At 36.4% G+C, this 16,789-nt stretch overlaps 1 protein-coding gene and 1 long non-coding RNA gene across 3 annotated transcripts in view; both read left to right on the top strand.

Moving 5' to 3' along the window:
- Nucleotides 1-16,789, top strand: part of LOC117222450 (discs large 1) — a 496,085-nt gene that overhangs the window by 49,740 nt on the left and 429,556 nt on the right. Inside the window, exon 2 of the mRNA XM_076522034.1 lies at nt 319-399. Within this exon, the coding sequence (XP_076378149.1) occupies nt 319-399 (81 nt within the window). The remainder of the gene's footprint in view (nt 1-318; nt 400-16,789) is intronic.
- On the top strand, nt 11,244-13,932 carry LOC117222454 (uncharacterized). Of its 2 annotated transcripts, none has more exons than XR_013033462.1 (3): nt 11,244-12,195; nt 13,378-13,623; nt 13,705-13,932. It is a non-coding gene; the product is annotated as an uncharacterized LOC117222454 (long non-coding RNA). The 2 variants fall into 2 exon arrangements; XR_013033461.1 differs by lacking the exon at nt 11,244-12,195 and adding an exon at nt 12,209-12,367.

The following is a 16,789-nucleotide window of genomic DNA, read 5'->3' as shown; positions in this document are numbered from 1 at the left end:
CAATTAAAAATAATGATTATCTACTCACAAGTATAGGTAGTCTTAAAGTTAATGATAATGATTAAACGGTTGGAAATAATCGAAAGACCAGGCTTTTCATACTGTTTCATGTTTTCTCCGCAAGGTAATCATGTATGTATTCTCGTAGCAGAAGTTTCACAATTTTCGTGTGCACATAAATTAAAAACACTTTATAGATATTTAAAAAATGTAGAAGATGCTTCTTCCTGACTTCATTGAATCAATGATCCTTCGATCCCGGATCAACGAAATATTATTAGTTTCGGAGTGCAATAACGATTTTCTTTTTGATTGCAGGTGAGTGTGACCAGTTACCTGGGTACAGCAACGTCGAAATCATCAGAGATGTTGCGTATCGTCCCTCACGAAAGCACACAGGTAGGACAGACATAATAAATCGAATAGACGTGCCAGAGAATATTGTATAATTATAAGGTAAAACGACAGTGACTATATTTAACAAATATCTCCATTTATTCCTTCGAAGAAGCGATACGTGCATAATATAAATCGAGTATTCTTTTTACAAGGATGTACTAAATCCTTTATGACAGAAATAATTTCCAAAATTATGCATTGTATACATTGTATTCGTTATATCATATATGTATATTATTATAATATAATTAATTATATTATATATATGATGAATTATATATTATATATTATTATATATAGCATATAATATATATATTACTAATTATATATTATATATATATTATATGCTATATATAATATTATTATAATATAATTAATTATATTATATATATGATGAATTATATATTATATATTATTATATATAGCATATAATATATATATTACTAATTATATATTATATATATATTATATGCTATATATAATAATATATAATATATAATTAATTATATTATAATAATATACATATATGATATAACGAATACAATGTATACAATGCATAATTTTGGAAATTATTTCTGTCATAAAGGATTTAACATACGCAAAGTTATGTCAAGGTCATGTCAAGGTTATATCAAGGTCATGTCAAGGTTATGTCAAGGTCATGCCAAGGTCATGTCAAGGTCAACATACGAAATTTTTAAGCAAGGTATACAGTGAAGATTAACAAAGTACGTAAATGATATTTTAATTTAAGTAATTCCGTGTCCGAACACAATTCAACGAATGATTCGCAAAGCTGCCTGGCCCTCGGCTCGTAACAAATTAATTAATTATATGAGCCGTTTATTTTGAAAGTGGCATAAGTCACTTTACCGTAATGAAAAGTGGTGATTTTTTAACGTTTATACGAAATTATTTATTGTAGAGAGAGAGATATCAGTATCCTGAGATAACAAATACAAGTAAATCTTCTCGAAAGTTAGCATCCATATCTTTAAACGTGTTAAAACGCAAACCCTTAAATATATCGACTTAAAAACAAAGTGACTTATGCCACTTTCAAAATAAACGGCTCATATAATGCATTGTATTATATTAAGATAATGTATATGATACAATGTGTACAATGTAAACCACGTATAATTTCTTTTATTATTTTATTATTCTTTTATTATTAAAAGAAAATTATTCCTGTCATAAAGGATTTCGTGAATCCTTGTAAAAAGGATACTCGGAACACGTGACTTCCGTTACGCTGTTTTAGAAAAGTACGCGGGTCGCGTGCACGTTCGAAACACATTTCTACAATTGCGCTACGGTTTCGCGTGCGAAACAACCCGTACGCATATTCTGTCCGCGCGAATGCACTGAATATACGTACCAGTCCGCAATGGCGGAAGCGAATGTGACGCATCCGAAAAATATTTTTGCGACCCCGTTGAAGTTGATGCAGATACGAGCGACTTCGTAGACAGTAAACTTCAAGAAGTATAATTCTTGGAAGCTTCCGCGTTGTTTGCCCCTTGGCTGGGCTTTACGAGTCAAGAAGACTGTCATGGAAACGTTGGTTACCGGTCAAGCCGCACTCCGCGCCATTGCGGTCGACGCACACTCGCGCCGATTTTCCTTGCAAGTGTACAGAACGGCTAGCATGTGTTTGTAATCTGGTACAACGATTGGAACGATAACGCCGTATGAGAGATGGGGTTGTTAAGTTCTGACTGTGCAGTGCTGCGGCATTGCGCCGCACTAGCGTACGCGAATCGAAGTTTCGTTGGTAACGACGTCATTACCTTGGGATCACCGAGGCTCCTATTTTTTAGAAATTGTACCTTCGATTCTCTGGGAGGTACAGTCCTCTAGAACGATATCTAGTAAGCTCTGGACAAGCTTTGTTGCATCGGACCGCGGATCTTTGGGTAGAATAAACATTTTCTAAGATGGTTGTCGTCGAACACAGAGATAAAATGTAAACGTGTTTTTTCGTTTGAATAATTTTCATCGCGATAATAATATAATCTAATAATCTATAATAATAATATAATCTATAATAATATAATCTATATAATAATATAATCTAAAATTGATCTAGTATCTCTCTAGATTTGTACCGTCTATATTCGTTTCTATCTTAAATACATCTGTAAATATTATATATACAACATACAGTATGTTCTTTAATTAAAACAGTAATCTAAGAAAATAGTTGTGACAGCATTAATTAATATTATTATGATTTTTGTATTTACTTTGTACTCTCTTTGCACTTAGAATATATTTTACCAATGACGTATTTAATATTCAAACAATGGTAACAAAAGAAACAATTAAATTTTCTTTGCGTCGACGTACCCACTATGTGCTCTTAAAATATCTTTTCCTAATCTTTGGCAATTTAGCTATCAATTTTTTCATTATATCAGAAGAAATATTCTTCCAATCAACTTGTAATAATTCAATGTAACGAGTGTTAATTACATATTCCATTAGCTATATTCTGGTCGTCCTAAAATTATGGTACTTCTGGGAAATGAGGGGTTCCTGAGGTTATTTGAAGTAACTCTTTCCTTAGAGGAAATGAAATCCGCGGCTTCGTTTACGAGTTATTAGCGAAAAACAGTGACCAATGAGAGACGAAGCCCAGGTCCGCTGATTGGCTCGACCGTCTCGCGCCAGCTGATCTCGCCTCTCATTGGCCACTGTTTTTCATCAATAACTCGTAAACAAAGCCGCGGATTGCATTTTCACTAAGGAAAAAGTTACTTGAAATGACCTCAGGAATCCTTCATTTCCCGGAACTATATATATATATGTCCCTTCAGATGTGACACCCGACTGTAAAGGTCTGCGAAGGTCTAAATAAATATCCCACCGTTTCCTGTTTCAAAGAAATTTCATTTGGCGGGAGTTCCCGCGACGAATGCGCCGAGTCAACTTTCACGGAGCCTTCTTTGCCCCGTATTCGAACCCTGTTTCGGTAGACTGAGTGTCTATCAAAGAGTTGGGAAAATTCGGGGCGGGTTCTCGGTCATCCCACGACACAAGGATGGCGGGCGAGAATAGCAGCGTGCTGGGAGATAAGAGAAGCGAAACGATACCGGCGGAAATCGTCGATCCTTCGGAGGATAGAAAGCCGAGCCGCGCTGACTTGGCGAATCATCGGTCCTCCGATGACATATCGTTCCGCGAAGATTGTAAAACGAGATCCTGGACGTCGATTGTTATCACTGCCACCGAAGAAGGCCAGATACATGGAGCGGGAATTGCGAATGCTTCTTGCGACGTTTTCCCGGTTTCCTACCCTCGATCCTTCGCGTATCTTCGGAGCTCGGTTACTCGATACCTAATTTGAAATTTTTCTCTTCCTCTAATCTACGAACAAAATTGCTGCTACTTGCGCTACAGTTTATTTTAGAGCTTCGTTGATTAGCGCTTCTTCGTTCTTAAGGGATAACGCCACTCTGATGACCCAAAAAATAGTGCAATTTTGTCAATTTTTTATGACAATATAGTTAATGCGATAGAAAATCTGGTTGTAGGTCTTTATTACACACGTTTTGAAGAATAGTTACGATTTTTTATTTAACTTTTTTTTACGAAATGGCGGAACCACAGAACAACGAAGAAACTTTTCTTGACTCTGCGACCGGAAAGGTTTGTCCTGCAATTTTTGACCGACAACGAAAAATCAAAAACTTCTTAGTTCTACATAAAATTATCTCGGGAAAGCCGTAGCGGATTAAAATTAAATGCTTTTTGTAAAAATAGCGCACAGCAGACGTTAAATTTTGTACTTTTTATAGGAAATGATGTGGAAAATTGGTTGTGACAAAAAAAGTTTGCGTTATAATGCAAAATCCCTATGTATTTTCGAGATAATGTAATTTTATACAACTTTGCTGAAAATTTCAAGTGGTTCGAAACATTTCAAAGGAACGGCCCAATATAATTTGATTGTGTGCTAATCCAGTTCTCTGAATGAAATATTCTTATTACAGTAAATTCTCCCTAATTGTACACAAAAATGGACAATTTGGGAAGAGGAGATACGATTATTCGAGCCTCGTAGCTCGTTTCTATAGTTACCGATTTCCAACAACTATAAAAATGAGTTATCGAATAATCGTATCTTCTTTTTCCAAATTGCCCATTTTTTCTGCACAATCTGAGCGTCGATTAGGAGAATTTACTGCAGTTGTAAATATCGTCCGCAAAAAGTTCAATTTTAAAGCAACGTCCAAAAACCATACTTTTCGGTCAAGGCTGACTCAGGAGGTAAAAATTGTCCAGAAAACCCTCGTCACCGATACAGTGCAGTTAATTTGCGGGGAACAGAGTCGGAGACGTTGAAATTGCCGGGTGCACCGACTCGTTAACTTAAATACACGCGTGCAGACGCGAAACGCTTGTACCGTACCCGCAATTGGTGTACCCTTGATGCACGGGTACCGTCTTCATGAATATTCATCCGCCATGTCTGTTATGAGCGTCGTCAACAAGACCCCGTTTCTTCTTCGTAGGGGAGGGACGTTCTTCTATCCTCGGGGTTCTAAATGCTTCAGCAATTAACGAATGTTCACGATACGGCGAACGACACTTGCGACTTCCAAGTTTAGAAAAATTATTGTTCTTCTTGTACAATTAGAACCATCATTTGTTGATCGACACGGTGTTTGTCTTCTGGTTTATCCAAAGTCGAAAGTAATCAATGCAAAGCAATTGTTAGCTGGGTATATATTAAATGTATATTATTATTATTATAGCTGGGTAACTATTAAAATTGTTGTACTGTTTAATGGAAAAGATATGGAGTAGTTACACTGGTAGTTCAAGTGATGTGCATAATTATAGACTCGAAGTAATTTTTACATTGTTATCGACGTCTAAACGAAAACTTAACGAAGTATCATATTCGTGTGTTTCTATTTTCTATCATTTCTAAATATACAAACATGACATTTTATTAAGTTTTTTTTTTAAATATACAGAGTGTCTCAGTTAAAGACATATTGACATTTAAACAAAAACCGAAAAGACTATATATGCATATTTCTATTTTCTACTATTTCTAATATAAAAATATAATATAAGAGGATGTTTTGGTAAGTTTTTGTTGAAATATCATTAAAAATGTAAAAGCTACTTTGTGTCTATAATTATTCTCATTATTGTACATGATTACTTTTTTACAATGAAGAAATTACTCTCGCAGTCATCAAAAGTACATCGGAAAATATTAAAACATGAATCGATAATAAGAAACGAACAAGATGCATGAGAAATAGTCATCAAAAGATGGCGGATCTTTATGCAGATTTTACCAGATTTCGTCGCCTCTCATATCAAACAGAAATTAGATAAAAATGTATTTCTTTTTTTTAAGGATGTTAATACAGTGAAAAAATGCTGCAGTATTTTTAAATTCTTCTTTTGTCTCTTCTGTTCTATGTTTCGTTTTTCCATTTTTTACTATATGTTCATACTTTATATGTATTTATGTATTTATATATTCGTACTTTATATTTCCAATACAAACCCAAACATTCAATTTCACTGAACAAATTTTCCTGCTTCTATCATTAAACAAAAATCCTAGTATCTTATCACTTATAACAACAATTAATAGAACGAATACAAAACAGTGAAAACATTAAAAGAATTAAAAAATACAGTTGCATTATTTCGAAATCATTAAAATTATTAAAGGATGAAATCCTCGTCTATGTTGTTCCTGTGTCTCTCAATCGGTGCAGACAATTTTTATTTTGTATAAAAATCCACAGTCTACCTACCATATCTTACGTGTGTACCAAATGATAATAACATTCTTCTTTCATATATAATTAACGCATCCAAGACTTTCTTTTTGAAAATATCCTGCATTCTCGACCAAGATGTTACATAAATGTTTCGAAAAAGTCGTCCCACAGGACTTTCCAATGAAAACCGAGTTTTTCGACAGGAGGAAGAAGAAGAAGTTTAAAACGCAATCTCGTGTTTTGAAAATCGCGTAACTGTCGGAGGGTCTCGGGACCGGGCCATCCGGCCTGGTAAGATAGTTTGGATGGGCTCCAATAATTCTGCCAAAAATGGTTTGCGTTCGTTTGGCCGAACTCCATGTCTCCGATTCGAATCGAAGTATCATTGGTCGCGATATTTCGGTTCTTAGCTCGGTAACTCGGGGATGTTCCGTGGAAGACGACGCGAACGGACGGTCGTCGGGCGCCGACGTGCTAACTGATGACAAGAGGGAGAGAGAGAGAGAGAGATAGAGAGATGGAAGACTCTCGTAACCATCCCCCGTCGTTCTGTACACGGACTAATGAGACAATTATTTAGTCGAGTCGAGGGACCGGGACGCATACTCCGCAGCCCCTGGCCTGCAGAGAATAGTTTAACCGGGAATCATGATTACCAGCCGGCTACAACCGTGAGCCACACCTGGATCACGATCTTCAATATACAGACTTATTACGAAGAAATGAACAGTCTCGATGTTTTATTAAAAAGAACAACTCGTGCAATCGAGATGCGTCCGCAACTGGTCCCTCGAGCGCTCTTCGAACCTTCTTACCGATGCAGCATCGTGCGAGCGCCGATAAAGATGGCTGCGAAACGAACAAGCCGCACGAGCACGAGCTGGAACAGTCGTCGATAGACCGCATATTTTTATGTAAAATAAAAATTTGCATCATCTCTCATATCATACAGAAATTAGATTAAAATGTTCAATTTCATACGTATAAAATGCACTTGGCTGTATAAAATGAAAATACTATAGGTCAGACAAACTATTTTGCAATAACTTGCTGCAGTAACTTTAAATTCTTCTTTTGTTTTCAAGGTTCTGTGTTTTGTGTATCCATTTTTACTAGAAAAACTTCGGCAACGATGTATGCATAGATTGGCAAATGCCTTGATATATACATATATATCAATATTTTACTATATTGATACATTATTAAAAACAGTAATGATAAATAAATATAAATAATAAATAAATGATAAATAAATGATAAATAAAAAATATAGTGATATATAATATATCACTATATTTTCGATACTCATTTGCTGGATAAATTGTCCTACTTTTAGCATTAAACAAAAATCTGATTAACTTATTAGTAGATTGCGGATTTGATGCAATTATGACAAAAATTAATAGACCGAATACCAATCAAATTTTCAGCACGCGTATAAGTTACCGAGAAGTTACGAAAGGCATTTTTTAAATTTTCGTTACAGGCTCAGATAAAAAAGTTAAAAAAACGAGAGCTTTTTATTTACTTTTTGTCATTCCAAGTGATAGAAAAATTAAAAAGAAAAGCATTTTAGTCATTGTCTACTATACTAGTCCTATCATCTAAAAAAAAATTAGTCATTCAGTGCAGTTTTAAAAAAGTTATTGCGTTTAAAAAGGTGTTCCAATACTTTTTTTACCCACTGTATATGTTGTAAAAGTATTATCTGAAAGAAGAAAGAAAAAAGTTTAGTACACGTATAGGATGCAGTTATAGAAAATCGAAAATTAGATATGCGATATAGAAAACCACTACAGAAAATGGAATTTTAGAATAACAGGGATGTCGTGCTTATTAATTAGAGGAATTGTGCTCGCGGAAATTTTATAGGGAGCAATTTCTTCGGGAACAAGCAGTTGAGAATGCCCTATCAGAAGCATGAATGATAGAGTGTCGTGTATTAGCTATAAAGTGACGCAGACTACCAGGGAGTCCAGAACAGAAGGACTTCAAGAAGTCCAGTTAAAGTTTCTTACATCGTTATAGCCGTCGCGGCGGTGAAATCACGGCAGTCATACCTGGTGACTAAGTTCCCAACAGTAATATTACAATGCTGCGACTTAAACAGCCCGCCGTCATTAGACGACAACCGCCTTCGCTGTATTATCTGTTTTTCGCATAATTGCAGTTAAGTGTCGCGAGGATGCAAAACATTTGCTCCGTATTAATGGGCCATTAACGGATAGAATTAATTAATCCTTCGTTGTAATATTTACTATAGTACTTCAAATTTTCTCTTAACGTCTACTCTTCATTTTCTCTTATTCATTACAAGTAGTTCGAATGAAATTGATCTATTGCGTGGAATATTTTATTCGAATAACGATTGTTCATTATTTGTCATAAATCTATTTATTATCTATTATATTTATTCTATTCTATTCTATATCTATTATATTATTCTGTTATATTATTGTCTATTTATCCGAGTTCAGACGTGGCGTGAACATTTTTTAATTAATTAACCTCGAAAATTTATGTGAAATATTCCAACGAAATTGTGATTTATGTGACTTTTTTATGATACGTTACACACTATTTCACGTTGATTTCAAATCCGGTCGAACAGTGTTTCTCACTTCAATTGATTTTTTCGAATCAATTCTAATAAGTGTGAATAAATTCTTATTTGAATGAACCCTTATTTGAATAAAATCTCTTATTCGAATAAAATCTTATTCGGCTAAATTTGTATCTAAGTAAATTTTAATTCCATTGAATATTCATTCGATAGTGTCGAATAAAATTTGATTCGACAATCTCATCTCATCCGTCAATCGTATGAAATATTGTCCAATTCTGTTTTACACCCTGAAGAACATAATTTTATTTCGACTAAAAAGAAAGTCACAACGTTCACACCATATTCTAAATCTTCATCCCTGGACATAATACAATAGGTTAAAGAGAAGCCTTTATGTCCGAGTTCTTACAATAGCTGGAGTGTAAGAAACAGAAAGCCCAGAGGCTGTGAACGAACCGCCTGTCTTTGCATCGTCCGTCCCCTTTCAAGGCGAATTTGCGGATCCCCGTTGTCTAGATACCTTTTGTTCCTGCTAATCGCCGCGATGAGCCTGTAAACCGGTTCGGTTCCGTTCTTTTAGCGATCCGGTAGACCGCTTTGCGGAGACAGGGCGCAGCTATTTGCGACTAGGTCCGCTTTTTCCGGTTCGGGTTCACCGAGTACAATCTCCAGTGTCTCTCACCTGCCATGTCACGGTGTCCCCGCAGGTGGTCCTTTCGCTTTGCGCTGATGCTTCCGACGACAATACACCTGTTTAGTCGGAGAATTCGGCTCCGCCCCTGAAGGAGGCATCGCGATGCCGTCTCTGCTGCGGCTTCGCTCGCGCCGACGACATTCTCCGTTCTCCAATAATTCACGCGCGTCGGTGTCGGTGTCGCCGCAATTATAGCCGTGTTAGTTTCGTCCGCATTGCCACTGCCCGGATCGGATTAATCGTTCGCGGAGTTTCGGCGAGTTTAATCTTTCCCGTGCCGGTTTCCTCCACCCTCCCCCCGGCGCGCTTACTTTCCGCTCGTCTTTGCTCGGGGTTACTTTTTCCGGATCGCTGCTCCGCCAGAGCACGGAATTCGCCGCGGAATTTCCGTTAATAAATGTACAGCAACGCACGAGCAAGGTACCGCGAACATAAAGCAAACATAAAACAAACATAAAGCGAAACATAACAAACATACGGCGAGCGTATAGCAAACATAACACTAATATACTGCAACATACAGGGACATAACGCAAATATACTGAAACATACAGCAATATTCGGGGTGTCCCAAAAATGTCTCGCAATCCGGACATGGGAGTTCCTGAGGTCATTTGAAGTAACTTTTTCCTCGGCGAAAATGCAATCTGCGGCTTCGTTTACGAGTTATTAACGAAAAACGGTAACCAATTAGAGGCGAGATCAGTTGACGGCCCAGCCAATGAGCGGAACTAGGCTTTGTGCGCTCGTTGGATGGGCCGCCTTGCGCCAGCCGAGCTGATCTCTCATTGATCACTGTTTTTTATTAATAACTCGTAAACGAAGCAACTGATTGCATTTTCGCTAAGGAAAAAGTTACTTCAAATGACTTCAAGAATCCAATTCCCAGATTGCGAGACATTTTTGGGACACTCTGTATAGCGACATATAGCGAAATACAGTGAAATACAGACAGCATAATGCAGCATGATTGAGCAACTCATCATAATGTACAGGAACATGGAGCAACATAAAGCAACTTATAGCAGGATACGACATCGTACAGTAACATAGAGCAACTTATAGCATCAATGAGCAACTTACAGCAAAATTGAGTAATATACAATGAGATATGTACAGTATGTGGTAGAATGATACAGCAAGATACGGTATTATACAGAAACATAGATTACCATAAAGCAATATATGAGTCGTTTATTTTGAAAGTGGCATAAGTCACTTTACCGTAATGAAAAGTGGTGATTTTTTAATGTTTATACGAAATTATTTAAACTGAGAAAAATATCAGTATCCTGAGATAACAAATACAAGTATGCAGCAAGATGTGATAACACGTAACAACATACAGCAACATACAACAAGATAGAGTTTGTGCATGAAAGAAAATGTTGCTTGATATCAAGTTTTGTTCAAATTTGCTCGATATGCTTATGAACAAGAAGAAGATTCATCCATTAATCACTCAATCAATGGTCAACACTTCTATTTAACACTGGAAATACCGGAAGGGATCAAATTTCTCTTTCTCAATTACATAAATTAAATTGAAATCCAATTCAAAGTTACGTATTCATAAAAATTAATGGAATTTTGTCACCGTCATAAATAGAGCGTGGATCCTCGCGCGAAATGAAAAATTGCTTTCATTAATTTCAAGAAACGAGAGTTGAACAGCATCGTTTCCCTGAATAATTCAGATCAAATTGTATTAATTTGATCTGAATTATTCAGGAAAACAAATTGTATTAATTTGATCTGAATTATTCAGGAAAACAATGCTGTTCAACTCTCGTTTCTTGAAATTAATGAAAACAATTTTACATTTTTTTTTTACAAAAATAGAAACCGTATTGGTTTCTATTTTTATTTACACCCTTCTGATGTTTTCACTATTGTATTTCGTGTCCGATATCATCATTTTTCACAGAAACGCGTAGTCTCATTATAAAGCAGCGTACATCGATCGCGTTTTCATAGATCTAGCATTAATCTCCGGGACACGGGATCCCCGATTCGGATTTTGAAATATTGACAGCCCGGTAGCCTGCGAGGAACAATTGGCGGAATTATGGCGCAACGATGATCCGGTAACGATCCCCACGGGGGAAACAGCGGAGAACCGGCCCTGATAGCGCATAATTAAAACAACCGTCTAATGTACGGCTGTTGTATCAACATCGACCATCCTCGATTAGCAGCATTTTGGCACGTTTAAGGTTTAATCAGCCGTGTCTATCCTTCCTTTGCTAATACGCATCCCCCGCAGCCTTCTCTTCCAGTTTCACCGCCGTCCCGGATACATATTTGATTCAACGTTAACGCGCGGCGAGCATCCCCGCAGCTGCACTATCGCCGCATTGCTGTATCGCTGCAGCTTTCTGTACAAATTACTCTACCGGCGAGGGATGTAAATGGTACCGACGTATTACGCGTAAATCATAGGCGTCAACGTGCAGCGCAATAAAGACCGTGCTATTCATTTACTGGCGGGACGCGGAGCGTGCTGTTGCTCGGGCCTTAAAGCCCGCGCGAGAAACGGTGAACGATGGGAATGATACGTGGAAGGATAAGCGACGAGAATTCGCATCTTCGCCGGCGGAACGAGCAGCTCCGCTATTTATCGAGCGCGTCTATTCTCTATTAGGACCCATTCTGCGCTGCGACCCATTCAGGCCGCGGTTCGAGGACGGACATTTTCCCGGCACAGTATCCGGTTCTTTTTGAGGAACAGAAGCGTTTCAGAGATTGCTAACAGCGTACAGAAGGTGTGGTACCAGGTAATAATCTTGTGCGAAAATAAATAACGAAACGGAAGCTTTTCGTTTCAGGCATACTTTTTGGGAAACATCTGACAGGTTTATATGGATCGTGGGCTCGTGCTGCTATTATTTTATGCTACTTTACGTTGCGATAAAATTGGAGTGATATTATAATGATACCATACTGAAAGTAAGACGAAAACTAGGAAATAGTGTAGTGTAGTCATGTCATTGTTAAAATAAGAATATAAAAGAAAGATTAGTAAAAGATTAGGGAAATTATATATATATTTTACTATTTTTATTTTTATTGTGATCGTGTGACGACTATGCAAAATTTCTTTTTTTTTCATTACGTTTCATTACTCGTATTCATGAATTGTAATAAAATTATCATTATTACTATAATTTTTAGTATAAAATTTTTAAATATAATAGAATTCCTTTTTTCGTCAGTTTAAACTATGAAAGTACAAGAAATAGAAAATTTTGAGACACATTTATGTTATTGCATGTTCAAGGATATTTTGTAATCAAATCAAGCCAAAATTCGTTAGTAATTTGAAGGCAGCGATATTTCTTCTTTTCCTGAATTATTTGATAATTAAATTGAATTCTTTCTATACAGAATCTTCATAAATGATTATTTGAGCATAGATAGTGTTTGCTTTACTCAAAAGTAATATTGCAGGATAATATAATGGACCTGTCAACAAAATTAACTCTAAAAGCCGTTTACAAAAAGTGTCTGCACATTTATAAATGAATGTATATTCATTTTTTTCGTGTACACACAAACTTTCCTGCCCAGAGAGTGACTTTCATGCTGTATATCAACAAACACCAACAAAAAAAGCACATGCATTTCATATAAAATTAAAACTGGCTCGTTAAGCGACTGTATATCTATCACAGTAAACCCTCGGTTAACCGAACTTGATTTTCCTCGATCTTTATTATTTAGATGTTTGATTATTTCAAACAATAACGATGCAATTATAAAAGATCCTCGATTAAACCTCGAATTATAATTGATCGAAAGTAAAAAGGAAATTAACTATCAATTTTGAATTCAGATAGTCGAAGTTCTACTGTATTTATTTACCGAAGTGACGAATGTAACGAACAATATTTAATTTCCCCTCGATTTCTCCAAACTGTTAATTCTAATAAACACCTGTCCATTGGTCATATCAACAGGTGAGAAATGGTCGACATGAAAATATCCGAGTGGACGTCTGCAGAAAGAAGAAACCTCTTTGTGGCGAGTGACATGTAGCATTGCGGATAAATCTACATTGTGGATACGACTGAACCAGCAACTCCCATGAATTTTATTGCTGCACCGTATGGGGTCCCTGTTTTGTATAGCAGACTTTATTGTGTCAATACTCGTGTCTGTAATAAATATACCGGGAGTATCACTACCAGCGGGGCGCATTTATGGTATTGCATACTATATGAAATGCAACAAAGAAAAAACACGTCATAGATTTGCAATTTAATTTATTCTATTCACGATTCCAGGCCGGATAAAACCAGACACGGATATCACCGATTGAAAAACCTCCATCTTGCAACTTTTTGTTTAGCAAACATGAATTTAACGTAAAAATTGCTTAAACTGCTTAAGCTGTGAGTTATTATAAAAAATTGTTATTATGAATAGTCTGCGGATTTTTCGCTTGTTTGAAAAGAAACGAGTGAGTAAAATATAAAACAGGGGAGAAATTTCGAAGATACAAAAGCAGATAATTTAGCTTCTGTTTTTTGACGCCAAACCTACCGAGCCCTAAAAATAATTAATTTATATTGCTTTCGGTTTCGCCGTTTCTATTGCAATGTACGCTCGAATAAAGAAATTCTCATAAAAGCGTGTTCATAATTTCAATAATTCTAAAATAGACGATTGCAAACCGGTCATTTGACCGACGAGTTGCTCGTTCAGCGTTCATTTCGCACAGAAATCAAACCGTATAAACTGAAAATTTGCTATAAAATTAACCAAGTGCGCATGTTACAGAAATCAACTGGACGCGATAATTTTCGACGGGAGCCTCGAAAACTTTCGCACGCCGGCATTCGGTGTCCAGGCAGCGTGCACCCCGCTGTCGCGCAGTTCATATAAATTACAACTTGTATTTTCCGACGAATTTAACGCATTCCTTTCGCGTTTCGTGCAGTTAATAGAAATTATAACGTGCCCGTTTCGGCGATGCTCTGGGCCAATGCTTTCCGCGTTCGTTCGTCGCCGCGGAACTTCGCGCGTTGTCCGTGCGCAGCAGCGTTTCGGAGCATCATTTTTTCCGGGAAGCAACGTTCGCGAAATTCTTTTCTTCCCGCTGAGAAACCGGGAGCATTTGCGTCGCGGCGACGGTCGTTCTTTTTATTGAACGGATCATAGAGCGGTCGCGGTCGTCTGAGCGGTCGGAGGGCGCGAGGATATCGCCGTAAAGTGCAGTGGATGCAATTTGCTAGCCGCGAGACTCCCGCGCGCTATTTACTTCGAAACAATTTAGGTTGCAGCCGGCGTGGCACGGTTGGTATACGTCACTGTCACAGTGCAGCAGGTCTAGCAACCCCGGCGGGTCCTGGGAGATTTTCCCTCGTTCCTCCTACCTTTTTCCACTCGCGCTGGAACGTCTGCTTCTTACGGGGTGGCTGACACACGCCGATCTTGACGAAACTTTGCGCAGCAAGCGTTCGTTGGATCTACACCCGGCGGCGAGAAGATAGCACGTCTGAAAATTACGTGAATTTTAATCATTTAACATTTGTTTAACCAAGGTTTTACTTTTGTACGTACTTGCAAAGCATCATTTTAGACATTCACAGATGAATTAGGATTAAATTCTTTTGGTTCGTACAATTTTATTTGAAAAAAGAAATTAATTTATAGGGACACAGGGTAGGAGTGTCAATTATTAAGGTGGTCCAGAATGTCCTCGTTTTTGTTTATTTTGACAATAATCACAATAATGTGACAAAGGATTATAAAGAAAGTAATTTTATCGTAACATTTGATGTTATATTAATAGAATAAAATCACTTGAGTTCTCCATTAGTTTACTGTGTAAGTTCTAAACAAATTATTAGAACGAAATGACAGTAACCGAGTGTGCGACAATCATTAGTAATCTTCGTAAAAAAACATTCGGAAATGTAAACGTAATTAAATGTAATTAAACGTAATTAAATCCTATCGCTCAGTTTTGTGATTAATATGTTTGTTAAACTGATAAAATATATAGCATAATGATTTGCATATTATATAAAAGTTATATCATGTTTTTCAGCTCATAAATCTGTGCGAAATCGTTTTTGAAGAAAAAAAATCACTTTTTTACGTAAATGAGAAAAACACGGTTTTTTAAAACAAATTTCGCACAGATTTATAGGGCTATCTTATTGTGAAAATTGACTCACGTAAAAATACAAGATAATGCCGTCATTTTAACCTACTCTTTCAGTCTAATAAAAATTCATTATTATTAAATTTTATTAAAATTAAGAATTTATTGCGTGTCAAACGTTCGTTCAGGTGTTACTAAAATTCTACTCGCGAATTAACTGCAATTTTCTACAAGTGTAATAAAAACAGAAGATTTATGGGTCCAAAAATGTGTCATAACATTTGCTCGAACTATTTCTGGATCGTTTTGCGAATGAATTGCGACTAACTTCTTGGGTATCTCCAAGTATCTCCATGTTCTCGCATAACTAGCAACCTAATTCAATTGAATAATATATTTTTATTACAATAATACAATTATTATATCAATATTAGAAAAATTTGGAAATTTTGTGCCAGATGAATATAGGTTCACTTAATATCTCTGTGTTTGTATTTAAAAAATTATCATAAATGCAAGTTGAAATTAATTAATTAGGAAGAAAACTTAAATATGAAGTCAATTGCTGTGTCATGGTTATTATTATATAATATTATATATAATATAATAATTAATAATTATATAATAATAATATTAATATATATTAATAATAAATAATATAATATAATAATTAAATAATTATATTACATAATAATATAATAATATATTATATAATATATAATAATAATATATATTTTATATTATCTATATTATTTATATTATTTTACATTATTTAGTATAAGTATAATAAAAACAGAAGATTTGTGGGCCCAGAAATAACGTTTACTTGAATTAGTTTTGGATCGTTTTGCGATCGAATTGCGGTTAAATTCTTGTGGGTACGTCCATTAAACACTTGCGGGAAGTTTCATGAATATCGGCTTATATCAGTCACAGGGTTTCCTTTGTCAGTCTGGGAACTTTTGCGGGCTACGCTAATGTACTTATCTCTCGACGTTCATCCAGCTATTTCGAATTAATTCCAACCCTTCCGGGCCTTCGCGATCCTTAATTATTTTCAAATAACGGTCTCGGAAGTTACGGGTAGCATGGTCCGGGTCGGAATTCTGTTTCCGGTTACGCATTGCGACGCTAAGGAACCGGGCCACCGGTTTCCAGCACTTTGAACAGCTACCTCGAAGAGTGCAGGTCTCTCAGGAGTGTGAAAAAATGCGCGAGCGCTCTGGTTGGGCCGCACGCTCCCGAGAGTTGCCCGGCTT

This window comes from Megalopta genalis, chromosome 5, assembly GCF_051020955.1.
Source record: "Megalopta genalis isolate 19385.01 chromosome 5, iyMegGena1_principal, whole genome shotgun sequence".
Classification (NCBI taxonomy): Eukaryota; Metazoa; Arthropoda; class Insecta; order Hymenoptera; family Halictidae; genus Megalopta; species Megalopta genalis.
This window is presented reverse-complemented; position numbering and strand designations above follow the sequence as displayed.